Source organism: Marmota monax, unplaced genomic scaffold (genome assembly GCF_021218885.2).
Source record: "Marmota monax isolate L192 unplaced genomic scaffold, Marmota_monax_Labrador192_F-V1.1 WCK01_AAM20220418_F8-fsc00066, whole genome shotgun sequence".
Lineage (NCBI taxonomy): Eukaryota > Metazoa > Chordata > Mammalia > Rodentia > Sciuridae > Marmota > Marmota monax.
Window position 1 is genome coordinate 7,309,577 of NW_026692805.1, and position 15,573 is coordinate 7,325,149.

General features: G+C 34.1%; 1 protein-coding gene across 24 annotated transcripts in view; it reads right to left on the bottom strand.

Moving 5' to 3' along the window:
- Positions 1 to 15,573, bottom strand: part of Pard3 (par-3 family cell polarity regulator) — a 667,456-nt gene that overhangs the window by 241,580 nt on the left and 410,303 nt on the right. For 17 of the 24 annotated variants that reach the window (XM_058580585.1, XM_046448315.2, XM_046448314.2 and 14 more), the window contains 3 exons: positions 13,653 to 13,691; positions 1,965 to 2,153; positions 1,033 to 1,203 (listed from right to left, as the gene is read on the bottom strand). In XM_058580585.1, the coding sequence (XP_058436568.1) occupies positions 1,033 to 1,203; positions 1,965 to 2,153; positions 13,653 to 13,691 (399 nt within the window). The remainder of the gene's footprint in view (positions 1 to 1,032; positions 1,204 to 1,964; positions 2,154 to 13,652; positions 13,692 to 15,573) is intronic. The other 7 variants (XM_058580588.1, XM_058580590.1, XM_046448326.2 and 4 more) reach the window with 1 other exon arrangement.

Consider the following 15,573-nt stretch of genomic DNA (forward strand, 5'->3'; position numbering starts at 1 on the left):
AAGCTTAGAGGCTTAGAGAGAGGACCATACTTCCTCAAACCTGTGTAGCACAGACAACTAAATATCCACAGGTGCATTTCCAATTTCTGATCTCACTTCACTGTCTCTTTAACAGTTCTGCTCACCTTCAGGGATTGCAAAGGGGGAACTTTTGGAACCATAGATTTCTTCCATTTTCCTTCAAAACTGACTTTCAATAAAACCTAATTTTCTACCATTTTGACTCCAATATCTCTGGAGCTCAGAGCACACCGTAGCCAAGCCTCTTTCACTCAGGGTAGTATTGATGTCATCTGGTAACACATTTAGAACCAAAATTGGTATTAAGAAGCACAAATCTTGGGCTGGGGATGTGGCTCAAGCAGTAGCGCGCTTGTCTGGCATGCTCGGGGCGCTGGGTTCCATCCTCAGCACCACATAAAAATAAAATAAAGATGTTGTGTCCACCGAAAACTAAAAAATTCTTTCTCTCTCTCTCTCTCTTTTCTTTTTTTTTTTTAAAAAGCACAAATCTCTGAAAAAGCAGCCACTCAGGTGAAAAGGGGAAACCAGGGTAGGGAAGGGGCTTCCTCCACTGACAGAAGAACAACATGGGAGAAAACCAGACTATCTTATTTCATAAGAGGCATCCCATGTAAGATAAACAAGTGAATAACAGCTGTTTCCCTTCAGAGAGAACAGTTGTATCACCACCTGGTAGAACTCAGCTTAAGAGAGCAGAAACTACGGGCTTATTGGAGTAAGGTGTGGCCCTGTTTTCCAGAAGAGAACTCTGCTGTCTCTGGGTGCCTCAGAGATAGTGTCATTGGGTGAGTTAGAAACAGGAACATTACACTTAGAAATATTTTGATCACAATTAAGAAAACTAATCCCATTCTAATAACAAAACAATACAACTATAGCAAGCCAAGATAATGTATGGTCTTTTGAGGTAACGTCCTGGAACCTGCCATTCTTTGTCCAATGTTAGGAAAGAAATGAGCCTTATTGTAGTTTCAGATACTAGCGCCTTTGGTGTTTTATATTTTTTACCTCATTGCACTTGCTTATTCGCCTCGCCACAATAAGCTGGATCATTCCTCGTTTATTTCCTTCAGTGGACATAGACCTTCTTAGGGTTTCCATGGCATCTTGGTTTGTCTTGCCCAACAGGGATTCTCCATTTACTGCTATCAGTTGGTCATTCACCCGCAGCCTTCCATCCTGGGAAGAAAACAGGTAAAATAAGTGGTGGTTAAATAGTCTGCTATAAAAGAAATTGCTTTCCCTTTAGTTAAAAAAAAAAAAAAATTAAAACTTAAACTAAAAATAGTGGGGGTGGGGGCTTTAATCCTAGTGGATTATGCCCAATTGAACACTAGCATAATGAAGTCTAAGCAGCCATTGTAGCCTGGGTCTATTTCAATCATTTATACATTTGTAAATCAAGTCATTAACATAATCTGTTTACCAAAATAGCATACTAATTCAAAGGACACAAAGTGATTACTTTCTTGCTTCCAGAAACACCCATAGAGATTATTTACAACCCAAGACATGTAAAAGCTCCAGGCGATTAGACAATTGCAGAGAAGTGCCCCCTTACGAAACAGCCAGGAAATTTTCTCTGCGCTGAGAAATAGAACAAGTGACCCACAAGCAGGAGAGGGAAGGGGAAAAGATTAACCTTTACTATATGCCAGGACCTATGGTAAGTCTTTGCATAGATTATCATCACTTAAGCAGCATGATTATGGGTTGTAGGTTCTGTGAGATTAAAAATGCAGAGTTGAAGTTATAGATTTCATTCCCAAATGATACAGCATTAAGATTTCTCTTAATTATTTGATCAGGAATGGGATATTGTTTAAAGAATTAAAAAATCATTCAAAAACATCTGTTAACTGAATATACTTCCTACACAGGATGGGAATTAAACATTTTTGTTAGTGGGCATATACTTGATAAAGTTGACATGCGCTTACTTTAGATGCTGCTCCACCATTAATAATGGACTTGACGAAGATTCCCAAATCTGCATGGTTCTCTTTGGACCGGTTACCTTTGACACTGACACCAAGACCAGCAGATCCTGAATCGTTAAGTGGAACTTCAAATGTAAGAAATTCCCTGGTGCCATCAGGTGTGAGAACAATATCTTCATCTTCTGCTTTCTAATAGGGGACAAAATTGCATAGCATTATATTCAAGTGTCTCTTTCTCACCATTATTGTTTTAAAGATTGCTAATGAGCAGTTCTTTAACTGCAGACCCAATATTTCCACTAAAGCTCCATGACAAGATTCATGATAGCAGTGCATCTGCACCCCCTCCAGATGATTCCTGAAACCAGCTGCTAATATTTTCAGAAACACTTATTACAATATTAAAACAAACCTAAAGCAGATTCTGAGAAAAGGAAGTCGGGGGGCTGCGGAAAGACTGGAGGCATGGAGCTTCCTAGTGTTTTAGATTTATTTTTATTAGCCTGTTTATATACTTTAAACCACAAGAGAAAACCAGCAACAACAGAAGTCAAAATAAATGAATATAGTTCATTTGCCCCCTTTCTCTTTTTTTGCGGCGGGGAAGAGGGGCCAGTATCAGAGATTGAATTTGGGTGCACTCAACCATAGAGCCACATCCCTCTTTTTGTATTTTATTTAGAGGCAGGATCTCACTGAGTTGCTTAGCACTTTGCTTTTGCTGAAGCTGGCTTTGAACTCATGATCCTCCTGCCTCAGCCTTCAAAGCTGCTGGGATTACAGGCATGCGATATCGTGCCCAGCCACTTTTCTCTTCATAATAGTAATTTGCAGTGTTATTAATAGCTCCATATCCACTATGGTGTATCTTTTTTATTTACAAACTATAATAAATCCTGATGACAAAAAGTCAGCAGAAAAAAGAATTCAGGTTTAGAGACCCTACAGAGTTTTAACCTTTGACACCTATGAGACAAAGTAGACAGAAACCCACATCTGGGGAAAAGTTTGCACAATACTATATTATGAATACAGATGATGACCATTATCAGGAAACATTTTTTAATCAATTTTTGTTTAATTTGTTATATATCATGTATGAATTTCATAATCATAGTCACCAAGTATAAAAGACTTTTTAAATACATTTAAAATATACAAATGCTTACTCATCTCCCTTACAACAGAGAGAAATTTAATGTAATGAAACTTGTCAATGAAATATGGTGAGATGATACATTCTGTCAATAAGAAATGTTCCACTCTAGAAGAAGCAGCACTCTGCCCTCTTGATCTCCTCTTCAGTAATCTCACCAGGGCCAAAGCTCCACCTACCATCTCTCTACATGCCAGCACTCTACATAAGTTCAGTATTTCCAACCCCAGGATTGGTATGTAGCATAGACTCTTCCCATCAAAACTAAATGCCTTATCCATTCCTGCAATCTATTCTTCTTTCTCCTCCTCCTCCTCTATTCCCAATTTTGAAACATTTCTTTAGTATCCAATTAGTCAATCAAACCAGAATTGCCAAATTATAATAGAAAAACAGTAGACCTATGATGGTACGTAGTATCGTTTAGAAAGACTGATCTTTTAAACAGTTTTCAACTACACAATAAAAGTTGTTAGAGAGAATGGAAAATGAATTGATATCACTTTTCTTTACATCTTACCAGACAGATTTTTTTTTTAATTTTCTAAGAATTAGAATCAATCTAATAATGACAAAATTATTTTTAATGGAAATTTGGAGATTTCATATGTAACTTCAGATGTGTTGATTAGATTAAATAATTTTTGGATGTACAGTACTTATCTCTAAGGATGTTTATATTATCATAATAAGCAATATGCTATTTTTAAATCTTCAAATCCTTAATAATGTCATTTGAAAAGTAATGTTTCTAATTTATTAATGTTTGATGTTAATATTTTATAGTAGGCCTTTTTCTTTTCTTTTCTGGTACTGGGGATCAAACCTCACACAACAGACAAGTGTTCTATCACTGAGCCACATTCCCAGCCCCCAGAAGTACAGTCCTTGTGCCATCTCAAAGGATTGCCTGACAGTAAGGGGAAGGGAGTTTTCAATAAAAGAAGCACTATTGTTTTGGAAACATGAGTACTATGTAATTAAGAATGAAAAACAAGTTGAAAAGATACAGGACAAAGAATCACATTTCAGCATCAAAATCCAAAGAAAGCATAACCTGCTCATTATAAAAGCGTTTGTATCTTTAAAATATTCCCTGAGAACAACTGTAACTCAAATAAAATCAATGTATTAGAAATAAAGATCAAATACTCACATGAAAATATCGATAACCTATCAAACATTTATTTTACAGAAGTAGCTTTATATACATATTTTCCTCTATAATCACAAAGGCTCAATTTATTTTTTATTTCTATCCATACATTAAACAGTACTAAATAATGACTTTGTGTGAATGAATAACACTACCTCTACTTAAAATCTACTATAAAAACATACCATCTGGGGCTGGTAGTGAAGCTCAGTGGTAGAAAGCTTAACAAAGGAAGGAAGGTGGGAAGGCAGGAGAGAGAAGGAGGAAGCCATGTGCAAGCACGGGGGTTCCATTCCCCCGACACACACAAAAAATAAATAAATAAATAAAAATGTTTAAAAGTAAAATATACCACAAAGGTAGATTTTGTATTTGAAACACAAAATAGCATTAATAGCTTCAAAACACAACACTGTCCCCTTCTACTTGAAATTCAGAAGTAACTGGAACATAAATTTATTTTGTAAATCAGTATCTTTGTTTCTGAAAAAAGAAACTGAAATTGAAAAGACAGAGAGTCCTGAGATGAACACACTTAGGGGTCATCATTTATGTTTACTTGCCTCAAATCTAAAAGGTTTTTAATTATCACTTACATATATGGAGCTTTTGTTCTTTTTTTCGCATTTACTGATTTTGACATTTCCTTAACGTTTTACAGAGGCTTAAAATACTTATTTTCTTGTACTTTAAAAATAAAGACAAGGAGCTGACTAAATATATGAAGGAAAATTTTAATCAAGTTGGAATTATTTCCCAACTGCCTTACTTTGAACCCTTTTTAAAGATGACCACATAATGCATAGAGTAGTTTCATTTATTATGAAAAATGCAATATGAGAATAATCTTCCTTTTCAGCCCTCTTTATCAAGTCTTAAGTCATTATTATCATTAAAAATGTTAAAGTGAGACACTATATGTTTCATTTGATATTTCATTATTAATCCATTTGGCTACCGACATAAGACTGAAATTAATGCCAGCTTTTAGAACTTAATTCTCTGGCAGCAAAACACTAAAAATCTGCTCTGCAAAAGCCATCTGAAATGCTACGCTACTGAGAACTTTCACAATGTCATACTAGTACAGGGATCTCTACCTTCCAAAATAAAGTAGTACCTAATTTTCTATCACTTTGTTATTTATTCCATCCACATTACGTACTTTACCAACAGTTTCTTAGGCCAAGTTCTTTCTACAGACACGCAATACATATGTTTTTCCTAATTTTCCCTTCAAGTTATTTGTGTGTGGTCATATAAATCAAGCACATGTGTCATGGGTATCTCTCATGTACATACATGTAAGTATATCTTGAAAGTTTGTTTTGTTGTTTTGTTTTGTTCTGTTAGTTCTTCTTTTGCCCACTTATTCACTGACATTTCTGCCTTTTAATGACCAGCAAACAAAGGGCATTTTTGCTAAACATGTAAGAAACAGGGACCCTCCTGGGTGGACATTATGAATGCTATTTACTTTCCCACTATCGTCAGAAAAGAAGAAGAATGTATATTCATACCCACAGTGAGACTGAAAAATAATCACAACTGGCCTCCACCATGGCCCAGTTTTCCTTCTTTCACCAACAACAGACCTAATATCTATGGGGACATAGCTGCCCAGAAGTGGCTCAGAGTGTATATTCAACCCATAGCACAAGCCCATCTAAAGAAAAGGCAATGACAGTTGATTATGTAAAGCAACAGAAAAATAATCACATGAAATAATAATAATCACAAAAATAATCACATGATCTTGCGTGATATACAAGGATTTTGATTACCATGATAGGAGGCAAAAGAAATATGTTCCAAATACCATAAGACCATAAAATTATAGAAGTGACCACAGAATTTGATTTGAGCCTCTGCAAAGAAATAAATGACTCAGCAAATAATTTAGCGATCTTCTATAACTCCTTGATTTCTCTCTCAACATCAGCCCTTCTCCATTGTGGAAGTTTAAATGTAAAACATGGCATCCAACAATGTTGAAAGTGTGCTGAAGTGGGCATGTAACTTGCCGTGCTGGTGAATATGTAAAAGATACATTGTGGAAGCCAATTTGATAATAAAAACCTCTATAGTTTATATGTTACCTAACCCCCAAAAAGGTTACTGTTAGTAATACAGCCTAAAAAACTGATCATCTACAAAGATTTATCAATGAGGATGATGAAATTATCATAGCTAAAAACTAAATAGACAACTTACATATATGGCATTAAGTAAATTCAGATATAACTATACAGTAGAATATCAATCAGCCATTAAACTGTCTTACAAAAATATTTAGGGAAATTAAATGATATTTATGGCTAAGAAATTTTGTTTTATACTTTGGGTTTTCATAATATCCAGGACATCACTATACTGATGGGAAAAATATTTAGTTATTAATCTCAAATGTTTACTCAAAAAAGTATTTATCTAAAGAAATATCAGACAAACACAAGCTGAGAGGCATTCTTAAGGCAATTTTCTCTTTAAAATTTGAATTTTACTTAAAGTAATTTGCTCTTAAAAATAAAACACAAAGACAAACTGAACAAATTTTTCATATTAGAGAGTTAAGTACATGAAAACTAAATGCAATCTATGTGTTTTACTGAGTTGAAAACTGAACCAGAATTCTACTCTTATTTATTATTTATTCACTTAATCTTGCATTCATTTGCACTGTAAAGGACAGTAATAGGTAGATATAGTAGTTACAATAATAATAAATCAATGCTAATTTAATGATTCTGATATTTTAATATAGTTATATAAAAAAAAGTCCTTCAGGGCTGGGCTCAGAGGTAGTGCACTTGTCTGGCATGTGTGAGGCACATTAAAAATATATATATATATATTTTAAAAAGTCCTTTGTTCTTAGCACATACACTACACATAATCATTATGATTTCCTTAAAATCATGAAAATATCTTTCTACTTTAATTTTGAAATAAGATTGTTTTAAAATGAGTTTGCATCAAGATTTTAAGGACTAGAGATAGAACATATTTTATAAGCAACAACACTGATGCACAAAACCAAACCATGAAGGTCAACATGATTTGTGTATGTTAGTTTCTTCAACAGAAACTAAAATTAAGGGGCTGGGGTTCTGGAGCTCACTGGTAGAACACTTGCAGTGTACATGTGAGGTACTGGGTTCAATCCTTAGCACCACATAAAAATAAATAAATAAAATAAAGGTATTGTGGCCATCTACAACTAAAAAAAATGTAAAAAAAAACCCCTAGAGTTTTGAATATTTCCACATGCATTAACTATTATTAAAATTAATTCACATTATAGGCCTAAAAAAGTGTTTAGTTTATAAATCTGAAGAGTTCCAGATGAAGAGGAATTGACTAACAAATTTATTCCCTAATAAGCATTTGTTTTGCCTGGCTCAACTCTTAAGTTATGGTAGGATAAAACACGGGGGCCTACACTTGATCTACTGTAACTATTAGTTAAATGGAACCTATTAATGACCATGCTTACTGACTCCAAGCTCATTAGATTTCAAAACTGAGGCTATAAACTTTCTGAAGTTACCCTATGAATATGTCCCCTGATCTTCAAGGAAGGTCCCAAGAAATCCCTAATATATTCCTGAGGTTTTTGTAGAAAAAGCCCAATAACTCATTTTAAAATGCATTTTGAATTCTTAAAATTCAAGTGTGTCACACCTTATTTTTATGATCTAGTGTCGTCTCTAAACTGTATTATGTTTTAAAGTTCTACTTTTACCCAACATCAGTCAATCTACTTAGCATACAGCTATAAGATTTTAGGGTTATCATTAAGAGTTCTTGGGGTCACACATTTTATAAACAGCAACACTGATGCACAAAACCAAATCATTGAGGTCAACATAATTTGTGTATGTTAGTTTCTTCAAAGGGGTCAAAGCAAGTATATATTAATCTATTTGAAGCATGGGAAAGAATCGGACATTTTGATAAGTTAAGGCCTCATAATAAATTCACATTATTGTGGTGGTTAATTTCAGGTGACAATGTAAATGGTGTTTTGGATGAGAGTAACATTTAAAGCAATGAAATCTGAGTAGACTGCCCTCCATAATGGGGTTGGGCATCATCGAGTCAGCTGAAGGCCTAAAAGGAACAGAAACACCAGCCTCCCTGAGCAAGAATTCTTCAGCTGACTGTCTTTATTCTTCATCTTATCATTGGCTCCCTTGGGGCTCTACCTTGCCTGCCTTGAGAGTGGAATTATATCATCTCCTCTCAAGTTTTCAGCCACTCAACCCACTCTGCAAATGTGAACTTGCCAGCCTCCATAATGGCATGAGCCAGTTTCATATAACAACACACACACACATTCTCATTCTCATTCTCTCTCTCTCTCAACCCTAAAACTCCCAAATAATATCAAGTCCAATCCAGATATCCATATGAATTCCATACCAAGTGAAAAATCTATTCCCTACCAAGTAAATAAATTTCATAGACTTTCAAAAGAAAAGGAACTCATCCAGGACATGGAGCATGAGGCTTTGGACCTTTGCTAAAGAATTCAGCTTTCTATCCAATTTGAATGGGTAACCTTAACAAGATTCTAATCTCCTACCCCTAGTAACTTGTCCATTGCGAGGAAGATATACAGGAATTTTTTTATCTTGGAAATTCAAAGGTCTACCAGACATTGACCCTATTCATCAAATCTTAATAATGTTTTATTTCTCAAACTAAATCAGCTGTAGGTAACTAACATAACTGATAAATTCACTGAACTTTTACTTGGGATAAATGCTGGAGCTAGGTATTATAGGGCATCTGTTCTCAAGATGCTTGAAATCACAAGGAAGTATAAAGGTTAAAGCAAGACAAAATCATTCTACAAATAAAAATAATAGAGACAAATATGATAAAGAATCAAAAAGGCAGAGAACTCTACATCTGGTCTGGGAAAGCCATATGAAACAGTAGGACTTTCAAGTTCCCATGGTCCATAAGGACAGGCAAAGGGGAGAGTAGTACAAGTAAGGAGAGGGTATCTGCAAGGTCAGTCAACACAGTGGGAAAGGACAAAAGTGACTGTGGATCAGTGAACAGAAATCACCAATACGGAGCCCATGTCCCAATAGTGTCTACATATAATCCATTCCTAATATAAAAAAATTAAAAGGGATCTCTTCTCAACATGATGACTAATAAGATGTCATATAAACATGGAATTATTTCATTTTAATAAAATTCAATCATGTTTGTTGACATAACATGTGAAACTCATTACCTTACATATAAGTAGATATTTACTTATTTTTTTAAATTCCAGATACCAAATTGTTTCACAATAACCAATACTGAGGAGAAGCGAATTTTGCCTTGCAGATTCTGGAGTAAGACAACATGAGTTTATTCCTGCTCCAAGATTTAAAGCATCCTAAATTTAATTCTTTTTTCTCCTGTTTTACAAAGGATAATATTACTAAGTCACAGACATAATAAAGATAAAATAACATAATGTACATAAAGAGCTTAGCACAAAAGGGAAAATCACAACAGATAAATGAATGTCAGTCATTAACAGCACTGTAATGTTACAAGCAATGTTCAAAACATGCAAGGGGTAACCAACTTCTTTTCTATGAGCCTGAATAAATCATATGTTACTCTAGACAGCAATAATATACGTCTTTCAAGAGAAAGAGAGAGAAAAAAAGATACAACTCCACCACAGGTAATTTTCCTGTGGTTTAAAGAGGATACACCATGTTTTCTTCCTAAATCAACCCTAAGGAATGAGTATTGGGAATTAAGACTCAGATTTGTTGTAAAATCATTGATATATTTGCCCCTCTCACTAGGTTGGAGGGGTATAATTTAGGATTTCACTAACCTAGCCTCCAAAAAAAAGAAAACCAATAAAAAGAGTAAAGTCTTAACATGGAGTTTTTCTTGAGTTCCGCTATGTGTCAAGCATTGGCAATATTTTAAGTTCATGAAAAAGACTTTTGCCAGAAAAAGGTACAAAGAAAGGCAAAGATTCAGCCTCCACCAATTTATTTAAACATTAAATATTTTATAATTCAAAATGTTTTTGTATAGCCAGAGTTTAAAGAGAAACACAAATATAAAAGGACATATAAATTAAGAAGCAAAAATCTTTGTTGGAATTTAAAACTATGCTTTTGATTTAGTTTGGAAAACTTCTATTAGGAAAAAAGAGGTTTCCATTTACAATCAGAAGGCAGATACAAATATATATACCCTACTTATTTCTTTATCACAACTATATGTTGCTCTGACGTGCGATTAAGAACACACAGGCTGGTGGATTGAACTGGCCCTTGAATCTCTTTTTCTTTTTGGTACCAGAGATTGAACCCATACGCACCTTACCATTGAACTACATTCCCAGCCCTTTTCATTTTGTTATTTTCAGGCAGGGTCTAAATTGCTGAGCATCTCCCTAAATTACTAAGGCTGGCCTTGAACTTGTGATCCTCCTGCCTCAGACTCCTGATTCATTGGGATTACAGGATTCTTTGCCACCAGACCTGGTGGTCCTCATATTTTAAGGAAGGATCACAGGTAAACTTGCTTTTTTTCCTTTAGTGAACAAAAAGTTTGTGGCAAACCATCAGTTTCCTCAAGAGGACTGATTACATGTTTGGAAAGAACATGACTATTATTACTTGTTACACCATTATTTCCTATCTTAGAATGTTAGAAGTTAAAATATGTTGATTATGTGGGAAGTCAATCTATTTCCCAAAAAGTTCTATGCTGCTAAGATAGAACCACAAAGGAATGGCACTTCACACAAGGATCACAATGAAAATACTTACCTCTTCAGCTTGCAACTGTTTTAGGATGTAGTTATTGATATACCAAAAAAAGTATGTGTGTGTGTGTGTGTGTATATATATATACACACACACACACACAAATCTATATACATACATAGATAGATCTTTTTCTCTTGACACACATGTAATCACATCCTGATAAACTCATTCTAATTTGAAAATATCATTGGTCAAAAAATGCAATTCATACACCTAATCTACTACACATCATAACTTACTCTAGCCTACTTTAAATGTGTTCAAAATATTTACAAAAGCCTGCATTTGGGCAAAATCATCTTTAACACAAGACCTATTACATAAAATGTGCTGAATAACTCCTGTAACTTATTGAATAATATGCTGAAAGTGAAAAAAATGAATGGTTGGCATAGGTATGTTTTTTGCACGATTGTTAAATTAAAAAATACTAAGAACTCTTATAGATGGTGTGTGTGTGTGTGTGTGTGTGTGTGTAAAATCTGTCAATTCATCATTCTCATACAGGCATTCATTACACAAAGAAATTTTCATATAATTTCTTTCATAAAAAACAAATGCCAAATGTCTTCTTTGATATAAGGAAAGTAACTAAGAACAGAGTAGGGACGAAGAACAGGAGAAGAAGATTAACATTTAACAGGGATGAGAGGTGGGAGGGAAAGGGAGAGAGAAGGGAAATTGCACGGTAATGGAAGGAGACCCTCAGGGTTATACAGTGGAGGGGGTAGAGAGAGAGGAGGGGAGGGGAGGGGAGAGGTGGGGAGGGGGGAGGGTGGATGATGGGAAAGGCAGCGGAGCACAACAGACACTAGTATGGCAATTTGTAAATCAATGGATGTGTAACTGATGTGAATCTGCAATCTGTGTATGGGGTGAAGGTGGGAGTTCATAACCCACTTGAATCAAAGTGTGGAATATGATATGTCAAGAAATTTGTAATGTTTTGAACAACCCACAATAAAAAATTAAAAAAAAAAAAAAGTCTAATACTTTTTTAGGTTAAAATTTATATGGAACCGGGATTTACTTTCATGTACACCAAGAGGAAGAAATCTAACTTTTTAAAGTGAACGTCAAGCTGGAGGTGCAGCTAAGTGGTAGAGCACGTGCTTAGCAGATACAAGGCTCTGGGTTCAATTTCCGGCACCAAAAAAGAAAATATTTAATTTTACAAAGTGACTGGCCAACTGTTATAAACACTAAGTGACACATATTTTACCACTAAAAGATAAAATGCCATCTTTAAGATACATGCACATACATATACATACCATGTTTGTTTTCATAATTGCCAATCTGTTTGAAATGATCTACTTGTATATTCCTATAGTGATACAAAGCTGATTTAAATCCTTGGCTTTATATTATACACTGCCACAATTTCTGTCTTTTCAAATAATATAAATTATTCTCATACTTCACTTTAGTCTTTATAAGCAATCTGTTCAATTTCCCCTCATCCCTAGACTACATTCCCAACAGGCAATTACCACTGTGGTTTTGACCTATCTGTTTCACAAACAAAAATGTAAGTCTACTACTTTTACAACCCAAATTTATGTGTTGAGAATGTGTAATATTCTCAATGTGCTTTAGTGATTTAACTCTGAAGTTGAATTGTCATCCATTTTTAGAATAATTAAGTATTCAAAAATAACATTCCATTTGTTTATTAGTTCAAAGTTCCTTGCTTATGAATTTATACAAAATGTCAAACCTATTAATTACATTATTCAAATTCTTTATAAAGTCTCACTTTTTTGCCTTACTTAACATGACAACTTTTGGAAAGATATGTATTAAGGTTACCCTCTGTGGATATGGTTTTGTTAAATTTTATATATATAATAGTTTGATAATGATATGTGGTTATGCTATGTTGTTTGATATACAAAAGATCCTGATTGTTAGAATTTCTACACAATAATATTATATGTCAATATAATACACCCTCTCTATTTGCCCCATGTACATTATGGCAGAGACTGACAGGAAAATCCCAGCATTTCTGTGCTAATGCTTCCTGCCAGCCTGAATCAGATCCATCTTCTAAACATGACACAACTACATTTTCATTTTAATCTGAGTTGCCAGTACTTGAATTTTATTAAGAGAAATTTCCCCCTTTATAGTTATTATGACAACTGTGTTTAGCCCAATTGCTGACATATCATTTCAAATTTTACTCCTTAAAATACATTTTTATTTTATTCACTTAGTTTTGCTTTATTCTAGCTTATTTTTTCAAGTTTTTTACCTTTTTTTCTCCATTTGATAGCAACAGAGTATTTCACAACTAGTGAAATACATTGCATATCTATCCAACTACTAACCTCACCAAGTCTTAATGAGTAATAGGAAAATAATCTCTCTTTTCTATTCCTATCTGACCAAAAATAATCTAAAGTATCCTCTATATGGGGTAGTAACCATGAATCATTTAAAAATAAGACCACTTTGGGAAAAAAGGCAGGACAAGTTACTTCATGTTTAATTAGTAAGAAGTTAGTTCCGTTTATCTTTCCAACGTCTCTGCATCCTACAAAAGATAAAGCTCTTACCGTTTCTTTTGGAATCTGCATCTGGCTTGGCTCTGCATTCTAGAAGAATCGAAGAAAAATATAAATACAGACTGACCAAAGCCATCTTCAACACACAGGGACACAAAGTTTTATTTTAATGGATATTTTGCTGGTTCTCAAAATCTACCAACTAGATGAAGGGTGATTATATTATGGTTGATGGATTTCTCTGTCTCCCAAACTTTCACTGATGTGTGTGGTGTTTGTGTGGGAGTTTTTAGAAATTTTTCTAAATAAAACTTTTACTTGGTCATTCTTAGAACATCATAAATGTATTACTGGCAGGAAAACAAATCTCAAAGTTCCTTCCTAATCATGGCACCGTTTCTAATTTTGCTTCTTAATTTTTTCAACCAAATCTAGGTTTTAAGGTATTGGATCATTCCATAACTAGACAGATAAATCAGTCTGAACCACAGTCTGAACCACAACCTCATACTTTAAAATGTTACACAGGGAATAAACACACTATTCTTTTCATCTAATAGAGAGTACTTACAAGGTTGGTTCTTGGGGTGATTTTTTAAATTTATTTATTTTTTAAGGGCACAAACTAATAAAAGTATTCAGACTAAGACTTGCAGAAGTGAAACACAGAAATCCTCAACAGAGGAAAAGAGTTACACTAATTGGATTCAAAGATCAGCATTAAGTGCACCCACCCACCCTTTAACTTAAGTTTTCAGAATTTTATTCTTTTAAATCGTGAAAGGCAGCTGCAACATACATAATGGACTGACTGACGGCCTACTGGCTCGTTCCTTAATGAAAAGCTCACAAGCAATAAATTAAATAACCAAGGGGGGAAAAAAAACAACAAGAGGCAGCAGACGGGAAAAACAGAAGCCTGAGAGATCAAAATTGGACCAGAAGAACCTGAATAACCTTGGGCTGTCTATACGTTGGCACTCACTCTGAGAAGGCTGCTGAAGAGCAGTGTGGAAGCTTTGGCAGTCTAATGATGCTAACTATCATGGCTTGGATACACCCAGGAAGAATTAAAGCTTCATCAAATCACATGGAAAGCTTAGTTGTTGTTTTGGTAAGTGCTCATTTACAATTTAATAGAGACATCTCCAGATTTAGGATCAGGTGGCATTTTAAGCACAAAATTGGATAACAGTGGGGGGAACATGGAAAACTGAATTTAAATTGAGGAATAATGCATTAAACATTTTTAAATATAAAGAAGCTTTCATAATTTATTCAAAATCATCCTAAAACAAAAGTGTTCACTTTTCAACCCCTATCACCATATGAAATTTCCACAAAATCACAGAGAGTGTTAGGACCAAGGGATGCAAAATTAATGACTGAAAAGAAACACTATTTTAAATAACTATTTATATGAATATATGTAATTCATATGGAAAACAAAAATACTTATTGATAAGCAAAGAAAAATTTTGTCAACAATGATGCATCCATACATGAGTTATAACCTAAGAGAATTAGGTCTATATGATCAATTTGGGAACTGTACCTTAAAACCTTGCCAAATTTATACACAGTAATTTACCTTTAGATGAAATAACAGGCTAGCTGAAAAAGATGTCAAATATTCTAACCAGGTACAAACTGTTTTGAAACATTTTAAATACCACTTATGTTTGAAATAAAGCAATTTTCTCACCACATAAAAAGAAAAGGCAATTTCTCCAATCATGTCATTTTTATATGTAATTGAAACATTGTACTTTCTGAAGAAAAAACATTCAGAACAATGTATATTTAATATATGTATTTCATTCACACCAATGCCATGTAAATGTTTCTAATAATTGAACTTATTGATGTAGGCAGTGAAAGTAAAGTAGATTTGTTCCAAACAAATGACTTTTTATTTCATTTATGTCATTCCAAACAATGTGATCTTTTTGGTTATTAATAGCCCTGAGAC